Source organism: Abramis brama (assembly GCF_963993115.1).
Source record: "Abramis brama genome assembly, chromosome: 2".
Taxonomy (NCBI): domain Eukaryota; kingdom Metazoa; phylum Chordata; class Actinopteri; order Cypriniformes; family Leuciscidae; genus Abramis; species Abramis brama.
The window spans coordinates 48,807,470-48,831,313 of record NC_139964.1 but is presented as its reverse complement, the minus strand read 5'-3'; the positions used below and the strand labels follow the sequence as shown (position 1 = coordinate 48,831,313).

Below are 23,844 nucleotides of genomic sequence, written 5' to 3'. Positions count from 1 at the left end.
GGTTAAAAATTACAAGATTCAATTTCTTTAAAAAAAGGTGTTATTTATTAAACACATTAAAATGAGCAGCTTGTTTTCAATAACGTGAATGGTACATCTTCAAACCAAACCGCTTCAGAAAGACCAGTAACATTCAAGTATATGATTTGAAAAACCGGATTTGACTTGCTGTTTAACATAATAGCCTGGCTTCGTCCTACTCATTTCTTCAGTTTCTTCTGTGCTGCTTTCTTTTTCACCATCTGCAGGCGTTTCATAGCATTGAGCTGAGACTCCTGGGAAGTGGGTGCCTTGCCATCAGCTGAGGCTTTTGTTCCACTGCTGTTGTTATTGTTGTTGCCGCTACTGCCACCACTATTGCCCCCGTTGCCCCCTCCATTGCCTCCAGACCCACCATTGCCTCCCAGGCTGCTAGAGGGTGCTGCCCCAGGTGACAAAGATCCAGTCACAGTCATTTTTCCCAAGCTATCTCCACTGGCTGAACGGCTCAAAACCTGCTTGCCAAGTGTGAGTGGAGGGGGTGGTTTCATAGGTACCGTGCTGGAGCCATTGTTCCCATTACCACTTCCACCACCGCTGCCTCCTGAAGGTTTATTAGCCAGACCTGGCTTAACATTGGCCAGTGCAGAGAGCCCCACAGGTTTAGAGCCTGAGGGAGGTGGGGTTGATTTACTGCTACCTGGCTGACTGGTGCTCAACTTGGTACTGGAAGGTCCAACATTTGAGGTCTTGGTAAAGGCAGCCCATCCTGTAAGTCCTTGGGGCAAAGATGAGCTACTGCCGGAGGCGTTTCCTGATGCCGCAGGCGCCTGGACAGAAGAAGAAGAAGAAAAAAAGTACTTAATGAGACTTCATAACGGACATTATACATTGGTGTACTGATCTCTTTTTGACCTCATGCCTTTCTCAGTATATAAATAAAACTAGATAACTATAGAACTGGATGATTTCACACTGAAAATTCCAAAAAGAAAACATCAAATACCTGACTGATACACTTAATTAACATAGAAAAAACAAAACACAGTGCAATGTTAGATACACCATGCACAACTGTCCTTACATACTGGAGGGTGAGGGGCTGTCAGACCCATCGATGTTGAAAAACAAAATAACCTTATAAAGTTCATGTATTATCCAGTATTTTATTTTAGCTCTTTTATATTAAAATAATTACTGACCGTTACATTAAAGCCAGCTTGTGATTTTTCTTAGACTTTAAAGGGATAGTTCACCCAAAAATTCTGTCACATTTACTCACCCTCATGTCGTTCCAAACCTGTAAAACTTTTGTTCATCTTCAAAACACAAATGATATTTTAATGATATCTGAGAGATTTCTGTCCCTCCATTGACAGTTCAGGTAACTACTACTTTGATGCTACAAAAAGTTCATAAAGAGATCATAAAACAAATCCATATGAATTGAGCAGTTTAGTCCAAATTTTCTGAAGAGACACGATCGCTTTATATGATGACCAGATTTAATTTTAGGCTTTTATTCACATATAAACATTCAACTCACACATCAGTTGATACAAGCAGAAGCTCAAGCATGTTTGCTTGGTGTGCGAGAACCAATGAGGTTCATTCTTGTGTGTTACGCAGGTTGAGCATTTATGTTCGCTGATGAATGTTATAAAAAAAAAAGAATAAGTGTCTAAATTCAATCTGTTCATCATATAAAGCGTTCAAGTCTCTTTAAGATCAAGATTTGGACTAAGCAGCTTGATTCATACAGATTCGTTTTACGATCTCTTTATGAACTTTTTGAAGCAACAAATTGGTAGTTGCATAGCTGTCAACGGAGGGACAGAAAGCTCTCAGATTTCATTTAAAGTAGATGAATGAAAGTCTTACAGGGTTGGAATGACATGAGGGTGAGTAAATGATGACAATTCTTTTCATTTTTTAGTGAACTAACCCTTTAACTGTTCAATTGACACAGGTACTTTGAGTTTGAGACCCCTGGTCTATCATCTCTACTGGTGTGAATACACTCACCTTCACCTCTGTTCTCTTAAAGGCCTGGAATGAACCAGTCGTTTCAGGTTTAGGCTTTAGTTCAGCTTTCTTCACTAGTGGATCTTTCAACATAGGTACAGCTGTTGCCAAAGCAGGAGCTGGTTTCTGTGGAGGCTTCTGAGTCTTTTGGGCCTGAGACATTAAAAAAACATATTGAGTGTTCCTACTACACTGTAAAAAATTATTTTTCGACAAATATTATTTGAGCATGTTTTGCAAGAAAATACAACTTCAGTCTTTCTACTTCAAAATGTCATGTTTCTTTCTGTTTCTTTGTGAAATTTATTAGCAATTTCTGAGTGTAAAAAAAATTCTACACCAAAGTTTTGCAGTGTATTATATAAAATTTCTTATTGTCATGCAATTCTCACCATTCGTTTCATTTGCCTGGTGCATCGAGCACAGTACCACACTAGCCGTGGGTCATTGACATCTTTGTCAGTAACTTGAGGTTTGTGACACTCCTGATGATACAGATTATGACACTCTTGACACTCCACTAGTTGATTGCCAGAAGTGACTGTCATTTGCCTGAGAGGAAAGAAAGCTGGATTAATTTCACACATCCAGTCATGTGAAAAAGAAAGTACACCCTTTTGAATTCTATGGTATTACATATCAGGGCATGGTAAAAAAAATTAAGCAAATACAACCTCAGAGGAACAACAACACATGCCATTATATCATGTCATTTATTTAACAAAAATAAAGCCAAAATGGAGACATCATGTGTGACAAACTAAGTTCAGTCTATGATTTAATAGCTTGTAGAACCTCCTTTAGCAGCAATAACTTGAAGTAATAATTTTCTATATGACTTTATCAGTCTCTCCCATCGTTGTGATTGTGAATAATGAATCTTCCTCGCTGTAGAATGATGGACTTAAAATTGTTTGGACCATTGCTGATGTCTTTCCTCCTTGGCATTGTGTTAACACACATCTGAATGCTCTAGAGCAGCAAACTGCCAAAACTTCTGCTTTTATAGAGGTGATCACGCTTGCTGATGATCAATTAATCAAAGACATCTGATAAGCAGCGCCTGACTACTACTTACTTACCTTCTTAATTCCTATGGAAGCAGTATGTGTGTACTTAGTTTGTCACACATTACGGCCTAGTTTTTGTTAAATAAACAAAGACACGGTGTAATATGTCATGTGTTGTTGTTCATCTGGGGTTGTATTTACCTAATTTTGAGACCTGCCAAGGACCAGATGATTTCTTGTGATACATAAAACCAAATAATTTAAAAAGGTGTACTTTCTTTTTCACATGACTGTACATGGCTCATCAACAGTGACATGAGACAAATACATTTCCAAAAAGGTTTATCAAATATACTGAAAAGGCAATGTCAAAACTAAAATAATACTAATATTATTTAATATTGATACACTTTTCTATATATTGTTTTATATACTATTATAGTATTTATTATAATTTTGAATTAGCTTTCATTTTAATTGTAGGGTAAGTTTCAGTAATTTTGTACGTTTTATTTCAGTTTTGGTCATAGACTGAAAAATATGGACGTAGTGTCCGTGAAGTCACCCGTATTTTTCTGAAGAGCATTTTTGAAGCCCAAAGTAAGCGGACCCGGCCGTGGCCATCTTGGTAGCACGTCACCGTGCATCACTCCCGGATAAACGAAAATGGGCAAAAAGGCGGGATTAGCTGAGGACACGTGACGCTAACAGACAGCAGACAAACGGCTAGTAGTGATAGCAGCGGCAATTCACCTGTCACTCAAGTGGTCATGCCCTTAATTAGGCAGAACTTTAGGGCTTAATATAATTTAAAAGGATGAGTTATAAACGAATTCACCCCCTCACAGTTTTCATGAAGGGCAAATTTAGCTATATAGACCAAAACCACTTTTTGCACCAAGCTGTAAACACATTTTTTTCTGCTGTGAAGTTGGCCATTTATATGGGATTGACTCTCTTTTGCATCCAGCCTCTAGCGGCCAGTCGATGAATTGCAGTTTAAGCCACTTCCATGTTAGTTTCAAAAGAGAGACAGGCAGGCTGCCGTTTGGTTTTGGTTTTAGTTAATTTTTTGTACTTATTTTGAAATGCATTTATTTATAGTAAGAAAGTAAGTGGTCATTTAACATCTTTTATCCAAAATGACTTTACAGGCTCAGTTAAGCAGGAGCAGCTAGTTTAAGACCCGGTTTCACAGACAGGTCTTAGATTAAGCCAGGATTAGGCCTTAGTTAAAGTAAGACTTACTTTAACTTAAGTAACTTTTTTTTTTAAACGTGCCTTAGAAAAAACATTACTGGTGTGCATCTTGACACAAAACAATGGCAATGACATATTTGAAGATATATCAGTGCAAGATACTTTCAGTTAAAACAGCTCAAACATGCATTTTAGTCTGGGACTAGCTTAAACGTTGTCTGTGCAACCGGGCATCCGTGTCACAATGGTGATAAATCATGATCCTTGTGGGGTCCAAACCAGTAACCCTCTGGTAACCAGGCCTTAGTTTAGGCCGGTGTGATATTCTACATTACTCACCGACAAACCACACAAGCAAGACCCATTTCCATGGCAAAGTCATCAGCGTTGGTTTCATCAATGTCTGTGAAATCTGGGATGGGAATGTCCTTGGTTTGAAAAGCAATCGGAGCGGGATGACTGTCCTGCTTTTCCACGCGAGGTTTTTTAGGTGGCTCCGCCCCTTCTCCAGGATCAACCCTAATCTAAATATCATACGATCTTTTATTAGGTTGAGCTTTTCAATTTATATCATATTTACAACAATAAACAATAGTGCAAAAAACCTTTTCCAAAGATCTTTTCTCGCTTTCTTTTTTGGTCTTCTCTGAGCTACTGGATTTACTACTGCTGCTGGTGATGGATGATGATGATGATGAGCTGGAGGAGGATTTGGAGTCTTGTTTGGTCATTTTTGGTAATGACACTTTGCTCACTTCGGCTTCCTAATGAATGGAAAATGAGACACAAATTAAAACATCTAACAATTAAATTCCAAACATAAAAATACCTTTGTGATTTGATCACCTTCAGTGATGTCCTATAGATGGAGTCACTGCCCCTGGCTAAAGACTCATCCAGCAGGGCCTTAAGTTTCTCTGCTGAGTCTTTGCTCTTGGAGTGAAGGTACCCCAGTCCCTTCAGAAAGATGGGGTCTAGCTCTAGACTTACTGTTCCAGCCATTGCTTAGCAGTTATTATAAGACTTTACATAAGACAACGAATCAGCCCTCTTCCTATGGAAATTAATGTGGTGTAACGTTATACACGAATAACATTAGATAACCCGCATTTCTGTCTCGTACAATCTCTAGGATTTTTAAGATAAACTAAGCAACCAGAACCGATTGACTCGAGATTAACGTCTTCCAGCTTTTGTCTAAAACACGTTTTATAAACAGTAGAAAATATTATTCTTAGCACTGATTAATTAAGTTTACAATGAGTAATTTGCAGCTTGAAATGGTCTGACTGCCTACCTATACTTAATAGAAATAGAACGGGTAGAAAGCGCTTGATAAAATACGGAAACTGAAATGGGAGGGGCTTAGCAGCAAGACTGTTGTCTCTAATTGGTCAGATGGATCAATTTTCAGTTCTTCTTTTTTTCTAATAAACACATTTCCTCAGTATTTTTAATTCAAGACAATATTTAGAACATTATAAATGACAAAATTATTGTCCACATAAATGCTGAAGCAACACGTGCACGGTTTTGTCACATGGTAGTTGTTACTTTTCTTACCGTTTACTAGACTGGGATTATTTATACACACAAAAAGAGAGAGAGAGAGAGAGAGAGAGAGAATTACGTGTGCGGAACTCATGAAGGGATCAGACAATATTCCAAGGAACTGAGTTGAATTAGTATACTTCAGAGTAGAAATTTCTCTAACAAGACAAACAACTCCTCAGATCTGAATGTGTCGAAAGTGCCTCACTGGAGTATCCTGCTTTCTGAGCCGTCAAGTGCCCCCTATTGGACGATACATTTTATAGTGATATTTGCAGTCTTCTCGTCTAGTCTCCTATTTCTCTCTTATGACGCTTTGTGTTTCTTTTAAAACATACCGATATAAGCGATGCGTTTCAACTATCATATTCAGCCACAACACCCCCCCACAAAAGATATCAACTTCCAAATGATTTATAAATAGCACTGTATATACAGTTATTAACAAATAAAAACAACAGCCAAAAAATGGGATCGTGTCAGTGAATTTAAAAATCAAATGAGTCGGACAATTATAATTGTAACACAAGGAAATGCTACGTAGTGCGTAAAATTGTCATATCCTCGATGAAATGGGTCAGTAAAGTCTTATGATGAACTCTTAAAACCCTGTTCTCATATAGCCATCTAAGGCTATTTATTTAAAGACAAATCGTGTCGATTATAGCGTTGTTGACAGGGGTCGGAGGAATGCGTTGCTGGAGCGTCACAATTGTGCTGTCGAGTGTAAGAAGCTGATTGGCTGTTGCCAGTGTGACGGGGGTTCTTGTCCCAGATCGCAGGGGTTAGACAATAAGGATCCAAACAGCAGCATTTCCATTAATAACACAGCATAGATGGCATTTTTCTCTCTGTGATTTCAAGCAGCTGGCGCTGACATACACACACAACTGTTATAATTATATGATACGACTTAATAATTATTCTTATTTATTTAATCACGTAGATAAATCAAATAAATCCCAGAAAAGGTAAGTGTCTCAAATATATAAACCTTAAACCATTTCAGTTAATTTCGACCTGCTTAATTTATCTCTAGTCTAACAGAAATCGATCAGAGATGTTATAATATATATATATATATATATATATATATATATATATATATATATATATTTATTATTTCGTATAGATTATGTTGATTGTGACATTATTGACAGATATCAGAGAGTAAAGTTGAAAAATGTCTTTGTCATTTTTTAACGAATTGTATACAGCACTCATGTAAGCATCATTATAATAAATTAAATGAGATACATTTAAAGCATTCTTGGAATATTAATGATAGTACAAAGGATGATAAATAAATAAAATACTTTTTATTTTTTCTTTATTGTTATTATTAGTTTATGGTATCTATTGTCTTGTTTTCTAATATATTTGGACCCCGAGTCTGTAAAAAAACTTTGATGATGATTAGCTATTATTATTAATGATATTTTTTCCCCTTTTCAGATTCTGACTTTTTTAGCAAAGAAATGGTGATGGAGAAGCCCAGTCCCCTGCTGGTAGGGCGGGAGTTTGTGAGACAGTATTACACACTTCTCAATAAAGCACCAGACTTTCTGCACAGGTATGCGCCATAAAAATCATCATTTCATCACTTCATATGTCATGGCATTTTTATCTGAAAATTCAAATTATTCAAAACTCGCATAATTCAGATTTTATGGACGAAACTCATCCTATGTCCATGGTGGACTGGATTCGAATGGAAAGCTTTCAGAAGCAGTCTATGGGCAAGCTGTAAGTCTTAATGTTAGTCATTTGTTTATGTATAACCTGTGAAAACATCCAAATTATAAAGATATTCACTAGCATTTTTTCCTCATCTGTAGGAGATACATAAGAAGGTAATGTCCCTGCAATTCAGTGAGTGCCACACAAAAATCCGGCATGTGGATGCCCATGCCACTTTGAGTGATGGTGTGGTTGTCCAGGTCATGGGAGAACTTTCCAATAATGGACAGCCCATGAGGAAGTTCCTACAGACATTTGTGCTGGCTCCAGAGGTGTGTATAATAATAACATGCCATATCATACAATCAAATGCATTATACAGTACCCATAAAAGGTATTGACTCCTTGAAAGTTGTTTTTCATTAAACCTCATAGGATTTTTTTGCAATTGATTACTGCAGATACATTTCTACAGATTTGTTCGAAATGTATTGTTGTAAACACCAAAGAAACATTTGTATATGTATTCACCCCAAGTTAATATGTAGTAGGTATGCAATTTGTGTAGACGGATACAGATTTGCTCATATGGTCACTGGAATCTTTCTTTGCAGAACAGCTCAAGCTCAATCAAGTTGATTAGAGATCATGAGTGGAACAGCCTTCATTCAAATAATACACCCACATATTCTGGACTTGGCCACACCAGGACATTAAATGTGCAGTAAGCGATTTCTGAGAAACACTGGTGATATTTTAAAATCAACACCCAAAAAAACACAGCCCTACCCAAAAGAAATGCACCTCTCCATTCATTGGCCGCTACCAAAATAAAAAACACGCTATGCAACACAAGCAGTCGGCGCATCAGACAGCTTGTGCAAATATGGATAAATCAGCTGTGATTCAACAGCAACAGCATATCTTGGTTCTGTAAAATAGCAAAAACCAATGTTACTCATGTATTGAGCAGAAACAGTGTAACCTCTCCAGTGCTGGAAAGCTTTTCCAGTATTAACGCAAGATCTGGCCAGATCATAACCATTCTTTTTCCAATTACATTCCTCTACTTTTCCTCTTTGGCAATGTCTCACCCATCTCTCTTTCTGCTGTTTTTCTCTCCTCCCCTATCATGAGCGGATACGCCCCCTATTGCTGAAGATTGTTTTGGTGCTCGTTGGATCAGTCCAATCCACTTGGTTTTTTCTCCTGTTTACACAGCCAGGACTATGTACAAACACATTTTTTTCAGCACACACAGAGAACAGGCATCTAACAAAATATTCACAAAATTGTTTATTTCAGTGTTGATTTAAATATTCAATAGCTTTTCTCAGAAATCGCTTACTGCACCTTTAACGTGACGTTGTTTCTCTGGCTTTCCAGCTCAGTGGGTTCATTGTCTTCCTGGAAAAGCAATCTTGAAAAAGTGTGGTAGATAGGCCTATATTTGAAGACATTTAATGGTTTATAGCCGCCTGTAACAAATAAGTTATTTTATTATTTATTATATATTATTTATTTAAGAAAATTTGTGTTTGAAAATTTACTCAAGTTTGCCAATGTAAAGAAAAGTGGTCACATATTCAATTAGTTAAGAAGCGCAACATTTACACACACCACCACATTTATACATTATTCATGAGAGACCCTGAATTTGTGATAAAGTGGCAGGGAAGTTTGTTTTCACAGATAAGTTACAGACACTGGATTCAATCTGTATACATTTATTTTAAGTTGGCTTTTCTTCCCTGTTGTGACATATACATGAGTGAAACTGCTTCTCGAATGATACAAAATGTAGGGCGGGACATGATTTTAGCAATCTGGAATTGATTGGATTATTGTCATTTGCTACTGTGGTGATATCATGTGAGTGACAGATTGTCAGAGGGGAGTGGTTATTGTCCTGCCCTCAATCCAGTTCACATGTCATCAGAGAAAAGAGGAGGAACAGATGGAAATATAGTAACTACTCCAACAGAAATTAATGCAACCCTCGTTTGTTTTTATAAAAATCTTTATAAATCTGATATGATATTCAATAAAGAGAGATTTCAGAATTTCCTTACCGATATAAATATAAGGAAACTATCTGAAACAGAAGCAGTCAATTTAGGAGAAAATATTTCCTTAGAAGAATTATGGGATTCAGTACAAGAAATGAAGTTGGGAAAATCTCCTGGACCAGACGGTATTCCCATTGAAATTTATAATACTTTTTGGTCTGAATTAGGTCCCATGCTCCTGGAAATGATAAATACATCTATTAGAAGAGGTTATTTTTTAAGACAAAAAAAAAAACAGCATTAATATCTCTACTTCTCAAAAAACATAAAGATCCAATGTTTTGTGCTAGTTATCGTCCTATATCATTAATTAATGTTGATATGAAGATATATGCTAAAGTATTAGCGTGCCATCTAAATCAACATCTTGAGAATCTTATTCATTGTGATCAAACAGGCTTTGTGAGGGGTCGTTTTAGTTCAGACAATATGAGAAGATTATTGCACATCCTCTATTTCACCTCTAAGTCCTCAGATTTTCTGACGTCATGCGGAATTTTAACGCTTGACGCAGAAAAGGCTTTTGACAGACTTGAATGGGATTACCTCTGGGCTTTATTAGATCACATGGGGCTTGGCGAACAATTTATTAAGTATATTAAAGTTCTGTACGCAAATCCATGTGCAATGGTGTTATCTGGCAATATTTGCTCCTCACATTTTACAATTTCTAGAGGTTCTCGCCAAGGATGCCCACTGTCTCCGTTATTATTTATTTTATCTCTTGAACCTCTTGCTCAAAAAGTACGTCAATCTACAAATATTTTACCCATCATAATAAACTCTACCATTCACCATATATCAATCTATGCAGATGATGTGCTTCTCTTTATTAATAAAATCTCGCAGTCGCTTCCCTATGTCATGAAGCTATTCTCAGACTTTAGTAGTATCTCAGGATATAAAATAAACTGGCAAAAATCTGCTCTCCTTCCCCTAAGTAGCTCTGGCGATGATTTAACTCAAATTAAGATCCCAATTGTAAATCAATTTAAATATTTAGGAATTGACATTTTTCCAACTCTAGAATCTACAGTTGGTAAGAACTACAGTCCCTGACAAAAGTCTTGTCGCTTATCTATTTTGTAGAAACACCTGCTATTAAATTGATTTTAATTAATCAATTGGTGTTAGAAATAGCTCATATGAAAAGCTAAAACCCTCCCAAATGATGTTTAATGCACTGAAATAAATTAGTTTCACTGAAAAAAGATTTATCATTTAATCAAGACAGAAAGGTCAAATTTTGGCAAGACAAAAGTTTTGTCACCTATACAGAAATTTAACAAATTTACTGCAAATACAAAAATATGTCAGCAAATTAAGTAGTGGTGCTGTGAGATCCAAATTTAATATCTTGTATGACTTCCATGAGCTTGAAGGACTGCATCCATGCGGTTTGGCAAGGATTCATACAATTTATTGATGAAGTCATCAGGAATAGCAAAGAAGTTCATCAATATTCTTTGGTTTCGTCTTCCATGCTTCCTCTTTCATCCTACCCCACATATGCTCAATGATGTTCATGTCTGGTGACTGGGCTGGCCAATCCTGGAGCATCTTGATCTTCTTCGCCTTGAGGAACTTTGATGTGGAGATGGAAGTATGCGATGGAGCACCATCCTGCTGCAGAATTTGGCCTCTTTTATGGTTGGGAACATAAGAGGTAGCTAAGATTTCTTGGTATTTTAGACTATTGATGTTGCCTTCCACCCTGCAGATCTCTCGCACACCCCCATACTGGATGTAACCATGATTTATGAACCATGACACCAAACTTCACTGTTTTCTGGGTGATTCTCGGATCCATGCGGGCTCCAGTAGGTCTCCTGCAATATTTGCGGCGACTGTGGTGTAATTCAACAGAAGATTCATCTGAAAAATCCACCTTCTGCCACTTTTCCAGCGTCCATCCTTTTAGCAGGCTGTGGGCCTTGGCAAATGCCACACGGTTTTTCAATTGTCTTTTGTTTAGTGCTGGCTTCTGGGCACTGATTCGACCATGGAGGCCATTTCGAACTGTTCTGGTTGACACAGGGACTTCAGGTGACCAGGTCTTGTGGAGCTCTGCTGCAGTGGAAAATGGGCTGGCCTTGGATTTTCGAGCCAACAAACGGTCCTCTCGAGCAGTTGTCTTGCGGGGTCTGCCTGATCTGGGCTTGTCAAAAACGTCTCCAGTGTCTTCAAATGTTTTTTTTTTATCCTCTGTACATTGACGCTTAGACACATTGAAGGTGTCTGCCACATCAGCAGTGGATCTGGTCTTCAGCCTCTTGATAATCAAAACTTTAGTCTCAGGGTGAATCTTAGGCATGTTTGCAGAGGTCTAGTTGCAGTTGATGTGAAGGTCTAGTGTACTGGGGTTGTTTTTATACACACCTGAGACCTAATTGATCCATTATTAGTCACAGGTGAAGCTCATATGACAAGGCGACAACACTTATGTCTTTGCAAAAATTGACTCAATGGGCTTTACCAATCTGTGAATATTAGAATACTTTTTGACAGTTTCGTTTTGCACTGAAACATTATTACAAAAGCTGTTGGGATTAAAATGAGCCATTTCTTGTAGAAAAATCTTGATTAGAAATATATTTCAGTGGCACTTCAGGTCAATTTGTACACAAGCGACAAGACTTTTGTCAGGGACTGTATATAAAAGTTTTGGAAAAAATCTAAAAAGATTTGGGGAATTGGATGTCAAGGCCTATATCTTTTGATGCTAGGATTTCTGTTATAAAAATGGTGTTACCGCAAGTAAATTTTGTTAGCTCTATGTTGCCTTTGAGTCCACAGATTGAGTACTGGGATAGTTTACATAGTTTAATCACTGGTTTTATCTGGAATAACAAAAGACCAAAGATTAAACGTACAACTCTTCAGAGAGAAAAATTAGCCGGAGGTTGGGGAGTCCCAAATTTCAAAGTCTATCATTGGTGTTTCGTATTGTGCACTATAAAATCTTGGCTAGACCCCACAAAATCTGTTTGTTGGCGCTCTCTGGAAGAGAAATTAGTTTATCCGTATAGATTACAAGATCTAATTTATGCAGAAGTTCCTTTAAAACAAGCCAAAATGCGTTTCGGGCCTATTATTTTTAATCTTTTATTAATCTGGAAGCTTGCGACTAACAATACTGATTATAAAAAAAAGTGGCATTACCATACTCCAATATTTCATAATCATAATTTATTGCTAGGTGGTCGGACAGTGGCCTACCCAATATGGGCGAACAATGGAATTTATCTACTTGGACAGTTATTCAACACTAATGGTCTTCGTACATTTCAAGATTTGAAGGAAAGCTATAATTTACCTGGACTTTCTTTTTTTATATATTTTACAACTTCGTTCTGCCTTAAAGGCATATGGAGTCCCATGGGAATCTAAACTTCCAAAACATGATTTTACAAATCAGCTGTACAACGTAAACACTAAGGGAATTGTTTCCACAATGTACTCTCAAATAATGCAAAGTTCTTATAAATTAATTACAATTCAAACAACTTGGCAAAATGATTATGGTTTCATTTCCCCTACAATAGCTTGGAAAACTATTTGGAATAATATTAAAGAGGCTATATGCAACTTTTTCCCCAAAATAAACGTAACAATAGCCTTTTTATTTGACCATTTATGACTCAAACATCTCCTGATGAGCATACTGACTCTGAATACTGTTTGTATTGTTTTGTTTATGTATGTGTGTGGGTGGGTCTGTGTACGTAGTTTTTGGTTTGAGCGAGTGAGGGAATGTGGGGGTGTATAATGTATTTTCTGTACATGTATATGCCCTGTTTATTCTATTTTTTGTTTGTTTGTATGAAACAAAAAAAAAAAAAAAAAAAAAATTGTTCACAAAAAAAAGAGAAAAGAGGAGGAAGGGCATGTAAATAAAATAAAAAATAAAATAAAAATAAAATAAAATAAAAAGATATGCATGGATAAATCATTTATAATATAAAATATACCGCAATATATAAAGTAATGCCATAAAAAATAAGATCTGTCCATTTTGATTTCATAAAATGGACTTTAATACAATGGAAGTCTATAAGCCTAACATAATGGTGTGAAAACGTATTAAAAAGCAACAAGAAACCTTTCACTGTATCATAAGACATTTATTCTGTATTTAAAAAACAGTATCATTTCATTAATGTTTATTGTTAAGTATCTACTGTTAATTTTTCTCCATGATGCTAAGAACAAATTTGATATTTTGTTTGCTTGTATGGTCAGAATATTTGACATGGCTTATATTTACTTCACCTGTATATCCAGTGGGTGAGCTAATCTGAAAGTCTTTTTCTTTTTAATTGGTGTCTAGGGTTCTGTGGCAAATAAGTTTTATGTTCACAACGACATCTTCCGATATGAAGATGAGGTCTTTGGGGACTCTGAGGCTGAGCTTGATGAAGGTTAGTTGAGAATTAAAGATCATTACATGTATACAGTTCTTACATTACAGCATCTTTGAAAAGACTATAGCCCCTCATATCCAAAAGTATTAGCGGTACATGTCTTGACTTTGGTATTTCTTCCCAATTGTTTTTGGCTAAGCTGCTCTGACTCCGTTACGCTTGGAGTCATTTCCTCCACTTTTACAATCTGCTTGGCCCCCAATGATTTCCAATTGCAGCTACATTTATTATTCTTGCTCAATCTGATTCTGAACTTTATCTGCATTTAGTGAAAATTCACCTTTGTGCGCATAAATGGTCTGTGGTTATTAATATCTTGTGTAGTTTTGAGATTGATGTGATATGTAGTTGCCTAGCAACAAGCAATTAAATTTGCAATATTCCTAACATCAACCCTGCTACCCTATTTGAGCTTGGAACTAGAAACTTAACATTTTACATGAAAATCTCTCTCCACGTCAGGAACAAATGAGCTTCAAGTACCCATAAGTCTAACCTTGAAAATGTTTTCATTATTTTATGAATTATACAAACATATTAGATCCAACCTTTACAAATCTTCTGATGAACTGCTTGGCCAATAAATTGGATTTTTTTTGTCTGATATGTTTTAAAGTGTGGTGAAAGTTTATCAATGGAAAGCACTTTCTTTCTTTCTTTCTTTCTTTCTTTCTTTCTTTCTTTCTTTCTTTATATAGCACTGCTAAATGCAACCGAGGAAAAAATATATATATAAAACATACATAGTAACAAATCACACACCACAGACACCGCATATACAGCATTTTGCACTGATTATAAATGGGCCAGGGATGCGGCAGAGATGCCACAATAGAGGGAGTTACAAAAATCGAGACGCGATAGAACAAAAGTATGAATAAATCTTTCGAAATCTACATTAGATAAGAAAGGTTTAGTTTTTACCAGGAGACGCAGATTATAAAAACAAGCACATACCACCAAATTTATTTGCTTCTCCATTTTTAGGTTATCATCGATTTGGATGCCTAAATCTCGTACCGACGTTTTACAGTAAGGCACCAATGGGCTCGAATCTAAAAGGACCTTGGTAGGGTCATTTGGCTGGCCAAACACAATGACCTTTGTTTTGTTTTCGTTTAACATTAAGAAATGTTTTGCCATCCAGTTTTTAACATAATTTAGGCAAGCTAAAAGACAATCCAAAGATTTCGTCGAGTGTCTTAGTGGTAAACACAATTGAGTGTTGTCGGCGAAACAGTGGAATGATACTCCATGCTTTCTAAAAATGCTACCCAATGGGAGCAAGTACAAAGAAAAAAGTGTTGGAGAGAGAATGTCAGGCCCTTGTGGTACACCCCATGGAAGGCGTCTTTTAGTGGAGGTCGAATTTCCATAGTTGACTGAAAAATATCTATCACTTACAAAGGGTTGAAACCATTTCAGAACTGTACCCTTTAAACCTACTGTGTGTTCAAGGCGAGAGATAAGGATATCATGATCAATCATGTCAAAGGCTGTGCTCAAATCCAGCAACATCAGAATAACACTTAATGTTATACATCCTGAATGTCTTTGTGTGCTTTCTGTGTGTGTACGCGTACGCGTGTGTGGTCTGGTAAACCCTATGGCAAAATGTCTCCACAAAGATGGCAGTATTTGAAATCCTTGTCCTTGTGGGGAAATTTTTTAGTGCTCATGAGGAAAAATAGCTTATAATTCATATAAAATTATAATTTTTGAAAATGTAAAACTGCAGAAAGTTGGTTGATGGGTAGGTTTAGGGGATAGAATATATGGTTTATAAAGTATAAAAATCATTGTCTATGGAAAGTTCCCATTAAACATGGAAACCCAATGTGTGTTTTTTTCCCCTCAAAAGTTTACTCTTAATTATTTAAAACTGCCATTTATTACAGTAGCCAGAGCAATGCACAAATTGTTGCAGCACTTTCCCTCATGCACAAAAAGTCACACTACATCTAAAAAAAAAAAAATTTAACAAGGACATTCCTTCTATCCCAAATGGTATATAGTTACAAACAATTTGAGATGGGTTATAACTTTGGATGGATGGCAAGGATATACTGTAAACGGTCAAGGCTGGCTTTTTATAGATGAAACTCAACCACACAATTGCAGAAGTCACCTACGAGCTTTTCACTGGTAAATTCCTATCTCTTGCAGCTGTATTATGTGAAATGGTTCCTTTAGAGCTAGAGTAATTAAGACGTTTTAAAGCAAGGGGATGGTACTTGCTCATTCAGTTCTTTTTTTCAACGATTTACCTAAACAAATGTTTTGCTGGGACAGAGTCAGAAGAAGAGACCGACGAGCCAGAAGACAGGCAACCATCACCCGAACCCCTCCAGGACAGCCCCAGTAATGCAAACTGCTATGAACCCCATCCTGTGAGGTAACCCACATTTCACTTTGAACTTAAAATGAAAGCGTACTTGGACTATACCTGTAGATGATTCTCAGTCCAGTATGGTACTGTTGGGTAAATATCTTGAATAGAATTGTAAGAGTTGTCTAATGGTTTTTATCCTTCTCTTTTTCACCTTCAGCTGTAACAATGGTGTGGAAGAAGCTCATGAGGAAGCAGCTATGGAACTAGATTCTGAAGTTGCCCCAGAACCCAAGATTGAGGAGCCGAAGCTCAAGGCAGAAGAGAAGGTTGTAGAGGAGTTTGAGGAGAAGGCACTGTCTCCTGTTCCTATGGAATCACCACCTCACATACAAGAACCACCTAAAGTAATTTTTGACGTTTAGTGCCATTTCTAAAATGTAGGTAATTTAGGTTAAAATGTATAGGTATTTTGATAATTTGATAGTTAACGTTATTTATTTAAGAATACACAGTAAAATTAGTCTTAAAATGTCTAGTAGTATATTTTTACTATTCCTGATAAGTCATGCTGGGGTAAAATGTTAATGTCTCTGGCAGACTTCTTCTTGGGCCTCTGTGACCAGCAAAAATTTGCCTCTCTGTGGGACTGTTCCATCCTCTGGAGGTCAACCACATGTTGTTAAAGCACCAAACTCACAGGTAGCCACTTATGAATACATTCATATCTATCTTTCTTTCTTTCTTTCTTAATTTAATAGAATGCTGTTGACCCAGCATTACTTGAACCATGTTTCATTTGCATGCTATCTTTATTTTTACTGTTATCAGCCCAGAGTTGAGACCAAGCCAGAGGTGTCGTCAGCTACAATCCGTCCACGTGACCAGCGCATCCGTGACAGACCTTCAGTAACCTCAAGAGGGCCTAGATCTGGTATGAATCTAGAATAGAATACTTATAAAGCAATGCTTCCATACAACTTTGTAATTTTTATTTAGGGATTGATGTGATTCAATTACACTTTTTTTTTTTTTTTTTTCTCAATAGATGGTATCTCATCTTCTGAATCTCAAACTGGGAAACCGCATTTCAGCTTTGTGAATAAAGGTAAATATGCCTTTCCATTGTGAATATGTTGAAGCTGTTTTGTTTGGGCAATGCTGCTGTTTGTTGATAAAGAAAGACTGGTGTTGTTGGCCCCTGTATACTGTAGTCATGAATGACGAAAGCTGATGAAATATCTTGGATGTTGCTTAGGAAGGGGCGAAGAGTCGAGTGAAATGGACAGCAGAAGGGTTGTCAGGTATCCAGACAGTCATCAGCTGTTTGTTGGAAATCTCCCTCATGACATTGATGAGATTGAACTCAAAGACTTCTTCATGAGTAAGTTGTTTTTTGTTTGTTGTTTAAATTGTCATGGTAACCATTGCATTGATCCTTGTTCTCTCATATTTATTAATCAATCATCTTCACATTTGATTGTTCTTTGTCTCTCCAAACCAGCATTTGGAAATGTTGTTGAGTTACGAATCAACACCAAAGGCACTGGAGGAAAGATTCCCAACTTTGGCTTTGTTGTCTTTGATGATTCTGAGCCGGTGCAAAGAATTTTAGGAGTCAAAGTAAGCAAAGCTATTTGTCTTTTGGTAAATGTATTTAAAGCGTTATTTTAAAGGGATGCACTGATTTTACAATTCTGTCCGTCACAATAAGACGTATTTTATACATAATAAGATATCACAATTTTGTGTTTTGGCTGATGACCTATAAATGGTCTATATTTAACTAAATAAAACACTAAAAACTAAATGCTATAGTGAATATAGACGTCACAACATTATAATGCACTGTATATGATTTTTTTTTATGATTAAGTGGATTTTAAGTGAGTAAAAGGTAAATGAGCTTGTAAATTTGTATACGTATGCCCGCCCTGTCCACTGCAGTCAAGGAGGATATTATCAAAATGGTTAAATCTTGTCAATTGAATTATTGCAAAGCACCGTCAGACAGGTACTGTCCAGAATGTAAAGCTCTTCGCTGGTCAAAGAAGACTACAGAGCGTTTTGTCACTAGGTTGAGCATTACCACTATATGTGACTATTTCAAAGTAACTTCCAAAGTAATGGATGAGATATACACTTGTGAGGAACCTCCAATTTAATTTTGCACTGCAAGGCAAGTATGAAGGATCTGTCTTGATATTGACTGTCATTTTTAATACAAAGATCCCATACAACACGCATACAACAAAAAGCTTTTTAAATTAAATTAAATTTAAAATTAATTTAATTTTAAATTAAAGCTGCAAGCAGCAATGAAAGGGCCCTAAATATTAGAAATTACACATAACACAATGTGTAAAACGTATTGAGCAATGATCAGACTGGCTGCTGTAATTAAACAAAAAAGGAAGAATCAAATGAAATTAGTTATTGATAATATTTAAAAAAACATAATAATAATAATAATAATTACTTGAAATAAAATATACAAAAAAGCGTAGTTGCTCATTTTAATTTCAGCTAAAGTACTAAAATAAATTAAAAACGAAAACTTAATAAAACTATATAGACATATTCAAAACAACAATAAAAATGACAAAAAAACAAAACAAAATTACTGGAACTTGAACTGAAAATTAAAATGAAAACTATAATATAATTATATAAAAGCATAAAATAAAATAAAATTCAAAATATAAACAAAACCAATGATAGTATATCAATTATACTAAAATAATACATTATACTGGTCAATGTATGCTTTATTTCCTGTAAGCTTTTTGTCTTTCTATGTCTTTGTCTTTCTTTCTTTTTTTTTTGCATTGTAAAATAAAACCTATATTCCATAATAAGCTGTAGTTTGCCTTTTATGCCAAATAATTTTGTCAGTTAAATATCTTTATCAAATTTAGCGTTTTCTTCTTTCCAGTTTAACTCCACATATTTAATAGCACAATCAAACTTGTAGGGAGGGTCATTAAAAATTAAAAACAAATATTGTGCAAATATCCCTTCCGGACATCATTTTTTACCACAACTGTATATATATCCATAAAAAGTCGATGTGATAAATGGAAAAAAAACGTCTTGTTTCGGCATTGCTGAATGGTACTGATAAATCGAGCATCCCTATACTTTTCTTTGTAATACATTTCTTCAGGTGTAAAGATGTGGTATTGAGAGAATATTTCATAACTGACTCCACATGTCATTTTGTGATTAGCCAATCATGTTCCGTGGTGAGGTACGTCTGAACGTGGAGGAGAAAAAGACGAGGGCAATGCGTGAGAGGGAAACCCGTAGTGGAGGTGGAGAAGATCGTCGGGACGCAAGACGTAGTGATCGTGGTCCAGGAGGGCCGCGAGGCATTGCCGGAAGCAGCATGATCCGAGACCGTGATGGCAGAGGCCCACCTTCACGTGTCACCACCGTACCTAAACCAGGCATAGCCTCTGGGAGGGGCACGGCTTCAAGTGAGGGCCGGTTTGCTCCTCAGAGGCGTTGAGAGGAGCTCCCCTTGTAGTTCGGATGTAGTACAATGTTCAGTTATTATGATATTGAGAAGTCTATGTTAAAACATATACATACTTTTTATTTCCTTACTCCTTATGTTGTACACTTGGATTTTTGCCTTAGGAATGTCAGCTGTTTCATGTGAAACAGATCAACAACTGGAACAACCTAATGACTCAAAACACACGAGTCACTTTAAATTGGAATTGTGCTGCAAATCCTCTGGTTTGTCATTTATCAAATGGTAAAAATTACAAACTTGATGGGGAAACAAGTCAGGTGTATTCAGTGCCGTTTGAATTTCTTTGACATTTTGTACTAATTAACTTCCAGTTGCTATTGGTGTAAAATATGCAGATTGAAAGAATTAGTTATTTTTTTTATACTTTTAATACATATTATTTCGGAAATTACACTAATCAGCTCATTAATAAGATAAATGCTACATGAAGGCGCAATTGTGAATTAACAGTATTTCATTTAATTGTATTGAACTGTCAAGAAAGAAGTACAAGAAAGGCTTTAATTATGTGTTCTGAAAGACAGTGAGAGTGCAGACAAGATGGTGTCCTCTCTCCTATTTTGTTTATGTGTTTGTCTTTTTTTATGTACATGTTTGACAGCATTTTATGTTCTGGTTCTGCCTGAATAAGTGAATGGAGCAGCAATAGAAGCAATTGTAAAGTGTAAAGGTACCAGGATTTTTGTGTAAAGGTGTTTTGGATATATGCTGAATGTTTTTCTTAAGGCAGAGGCACTTTATCAAATTTCGTTTTGTTTTTTCGCCCAGTTTTCATAACTTTAATCTCATTTTGTGACATGAGTTTCAGTTTACATCCTAGGCATTGTTCTTCTTTTTTAATTAAAACATGACAGATTTATACAGGGTACAGAGAAACATGGCTGGTGTATTTCTCACTTTCCCAAACTGAATAGTTTTGCATACATTTTTTTATTGAAATTATAATAATGAATAACATTTTAAATATCACTGATTAGAAAAACTGTTTTTCAAAATGCTTATTGTAAATCTCTTTTTTTCCAGACACACGTGAGCTGTAAGAGACTTCATTTTCTGAACATTTTGTACATTTGTTTTTTCCTTCCATTTAGTAGTTTATACCTTCTGAAGTGAAGGCATTTTCTTGTGTGTTTTATATATATATATATATATATATATATATATATATATATATGAAGAGTTCAGATGCAAAAGCCTCTAAGTGCCATCTGAAATTTTCTTCTAGAATGATTTTTCTTTACTGAAAAGTTCAGTACTTTAAGTTCAGTAATTTTACTTAAATGGCAATGAAAATGTCCTATTAATTGTCATTTAAGTAAAATTACTGAACTTAAATATATGAGCTTGATAAAAATGATCATTCTAGAAGAAATTTTCAGATGGCACTTAGAGGCTTTTGCATCTGAACTCTTCATATATATATATATATATATATATATATATATATCTTATTTGATTGATATCCACACCCATTTTCACCTTGGTCATAATGAGGAACGTGAATGCCGTTCTTCATGAATTGGAGGAACCATAAGTACAGTAGGCACTGTTTTCATTTTGCAGTGTTAGTCTAAAATTTGCACTGATTTTGTAAGTACAGTTTGATGTAGCGCTATTTTTGATGTTTAATGTCTTCCGTGTCAGGTAGATTGCACTATTTGCAGTATTTCTAGGACAATCTTCATCAGGGACATTGCATTTCTTTTTTTTATTTGTTCATTTTTTGGGGGATAACTTGTTCTCTATAAAAAGACATTTTGGTTGCAGATGCATTTACTTTTAGAAGATTTTGGAAGAAAGTATGCCAATATGTCCTGCCTAGAGCCTTCTTTCCCCATCCACTCTACCTAGTTCTTATGTGTTCGGAGTTTGGGACCTGGAACGTTTTAATTACTGTGTAAATAAATGCCACAATGGCCTTTCTATTTGGACTTCAAGCACTTCAATCAGCCAAATACTTTAAATGTTTGGATCACAAGAGAGAATAAAGAAGACATTACACCATAGGGCTTGGTCAAATAACTGTGCTTTTCAACCCAAAATATGCATCAGACTTTGTTTTGTTTTGTTTGTTCATATCATTTAGTAATTCTTTTAACCCTCTAATCCTAATGCAAAATATTTTCTTTGGTTTCCTTGCAGTTATTGTGACATTTATAGATGCTCTGTTTATAGATGTAGTTTATTTTGGTGGAACATGAACATGGTTTTGTATTAGCTGGTGGTTACCAAATAACTTTCTTTGGACTGCATATTTGTATGAGTAAAATCTGTTGCAACTGAGTGTTTATTTTTACTGGGATTTTTTTTTTTTTTTTTTTTTGTATTTTTATTTCACTTTCATTAGATTTCAATGTGTTAAACTTGACATACAATAAACAGAAATCTGTGCAGTGCAAAATCTTGCAGCACTTGCAGTCTATTTATTTAGACTCATTAAAGAAAGAATTATCAGCATGTTTTTTTTGTTTTGTTTTTTGTAACAAATAGCAGATTTGGCAAATTTAGAAACATTAAGAAAATAAAATATTCTTTGGGGGTTATAATACATAAAATTCTGAAATGAATGAAGCAATTTTTAGAGTTCAAGTACTTCAAATATCAATATCTTTCTTGAATTTAAGAATAAAAAAGAATGTGTTTTCTTTGAAAAATTACATTTATGATTGTAAAATTGTGCAATGAGCAGCAATAAAATAACTATAAACGTAATGTAAAATGGGTCTATTTTCAAAGGGTCACCAACGACAATATTTTGGCTAATACAGGTAATGCATTTTCTTTTACTAAATTAGAGGTCAATCCAAAACACTGCAATGAACACAATTTCAAAATAAGAGGATAATTGTTTCTTCGATGTGATTACAAAAGGAGCAATTGGGTGAAATACTGTCTTTAAACTACAAGTTTAGAATTTTCTGGGTCACAATTATGAATAATGAAGGAACTTCACCAACTTTGTTAAGCAGAAATTTTGTGGAAAAAGCTGTATTTCCATCCTGTCACTAAATGTATTATTCCAAAACTTATACAGTCAGGTAAAGCGATCTAAGACCTTCCAATAGGTTTTTTTTATTTAAATATATCTATATTTTTTGTAACATTTGAAAAGCTACTACACACATCAGGTCCGTAGCCAGCCTATTGAAAGGGGGGGTTCTTTTTTTCAAAAAGTGGACCTTTTTGCAGTTTTTCTCCTCCTTTTGTATTTAATTATGAGGTTCAAATACTTCATTTTGGTGACCTTTTATGCACTAATTTGTGCTGGATTAGCTTGTCTGCTGGTATCTTAACGAGCACGCTTTTTGATGCACCTAAAATATTTACTGCATTGTTGTCAAATTGCTTCCTCATGTAACACCTTTGTCAGTCCATACACAGTTCATAAGTTTAAAGACCACACTAACAACAGAATAGATTTAATGAACTTTACTGAAATATTAATAATAATTCTTCTCATCATCATTTCTTGACTCTCTGTCAATGCCTCTTTGCTTGTTGCTGTATTTCTCTTGACACTTATGAATTTAGTACACTGGTCAGTTCCAATCATATTGCACAGCCAATATCACTGAATATCCCACTATGTTTTATTATTATAATTATGCTACGTTTATATGACTATTATATTGTAGACTATTGAGTGGATAAAATATAGAAATCCTTTTAATTAAAAAAAATAAATAAATATATATATATATATATATATATATATATATATATATATATATATATATATATATATATATATATATAACCCCAGGGGCGAAGTCAGCCAGACGATGTAAACATTCGGGGCTTAGGCCAAACCTAGGGGGTCCGGGGGCATAACGTTACTCCCCCGGGGAGATTTTTTTCCCATTTACGTCAGTTAAATGCACTATTTTTCAGGCTGTTTTAGATAATAGAATGCCTAAAAATCTATACACTATCTGGGAAAATGATGATAGTTACTCAGTAAAAAAAAATAGTGAATCCAAAACACCAAAAATGTTAAGGATGACTAATTTTCACCCCTGGCAACTAAAAAGAGGCA

The 23,844-nt window shown here is 35.5% G+C and overlaps 2 protein-coding genes across 3 annotated transcripts; one reads left to right on the top strand and one right to left on the bottom strand.

Moving 5' to 3' along the window:
* Positions 1 to 22: 22 nt before the first annotated feature.
* Positions 23 to 5,533, bottom strand: ints12 (integrator complex subunit 12). Its single transcript, XM_084105834.1, has 6 exons — positions 5,061 to 5,533; positions 4,820 to 4,978; positions 4,554 to 4,738; positions 2,397 to 2,556; positions 2,005 to 2,157; positions 23 to 809 (listed from the first exon to the last, which is right to left on the bottom strand). Exons 1-6 carry the CDS (start codon positions 5,214 to 5,216, stop codon positions 201 to 203), a joined length of 1,422 nt encoding a protein of 473 aa, XP_083961960.1. The 5' UTR covers positions 5,217 to 5,533; the 3' UTR covers positions 23 to 200.
* Positions 5,534 to 6,287: 754 nt separating this feature from the next.
* On the top strand, positions 6,288 to 20,674 carry g3bp2a (G3BP stress granule assembly factor 2a). 2 transcript variants are annotated; one of them, XM_084094383.1, is made up of 13 exons: positions 6,288 to 6,341; positions 7,221 to 7,338; positions 7,430 to 7,511; positions 7,604 to 7,777; positions 13,845 to 13,935; positions 16,231 to 16,333; positions 16,488 to 16,674; positions 16,868 to 16,969; positions 17,099 to 17,201; positions 17,316 to 17,375; positions 17,526 to 17,651; positions 17,772 to 17,890; positions 19,497 to 20,674. In XM_084094383.1, the coding sequence occupies exons 1-13, from the start codon at positions 6,338 to 6,340 to the stop codon at positions 19,776 to 19,778; spliced, it is 1,551 nt and encodes a 516-aa protein (XP_083950509.1). In that variant the 5' UTR covers positions 6,288 to 6,337; the 3' UTR covers positions 19,779 to 20,674. The 2 variants fall into 2 exon arrangements, with proteins under 2 accessions (XP_083950509.1, XP_083950510.1); XM_084094384.1 differs by having other exon boundaries at positions 6,308 to 6,736.
* Positions 20,675 to 23,844: the final 3,170 nt, after the last annotated feature.

Coding starts and splice junctions, on each gene's coding strand:
- ints12 (XM_084105834.1), bottom strand. CDS start 5,216: ATGGCTGGAACAGTAAGTCTAGAGCTAGACCCCATCTTTCTGAAGGGA. Junction 2,158..2,396: donor CCAGGCAAATGAAACGAATG/GTGAGAATTGCA, acceptor TTAATGTCTCAG/GCCCAAAAGACTCAGAAGCC. Junction 810..2,004: donor TTAAGAGAACAGAGGTGAAG/GTGAGTGTATTC, acceptor TCTTCTGTCCAG/GCGCCTGCGGCATCAGGAAA.
- g3bp2a (XM_084094383.1), top strand. Junction 7,339..7,429: donor GCACCAGACTTTCTGCACAG/GTATGCGCCATA, acceptor CGCATAATTCAG/ATTTTATGGACGAAACTCAT. Junction 17,891..19,496: donor AAAGAATTTTAGGAGTCAAA/GTAAGCAAAGCT, acceptor TTTTGTGATTAG/CCAATCATGTTCCGTGGTGA.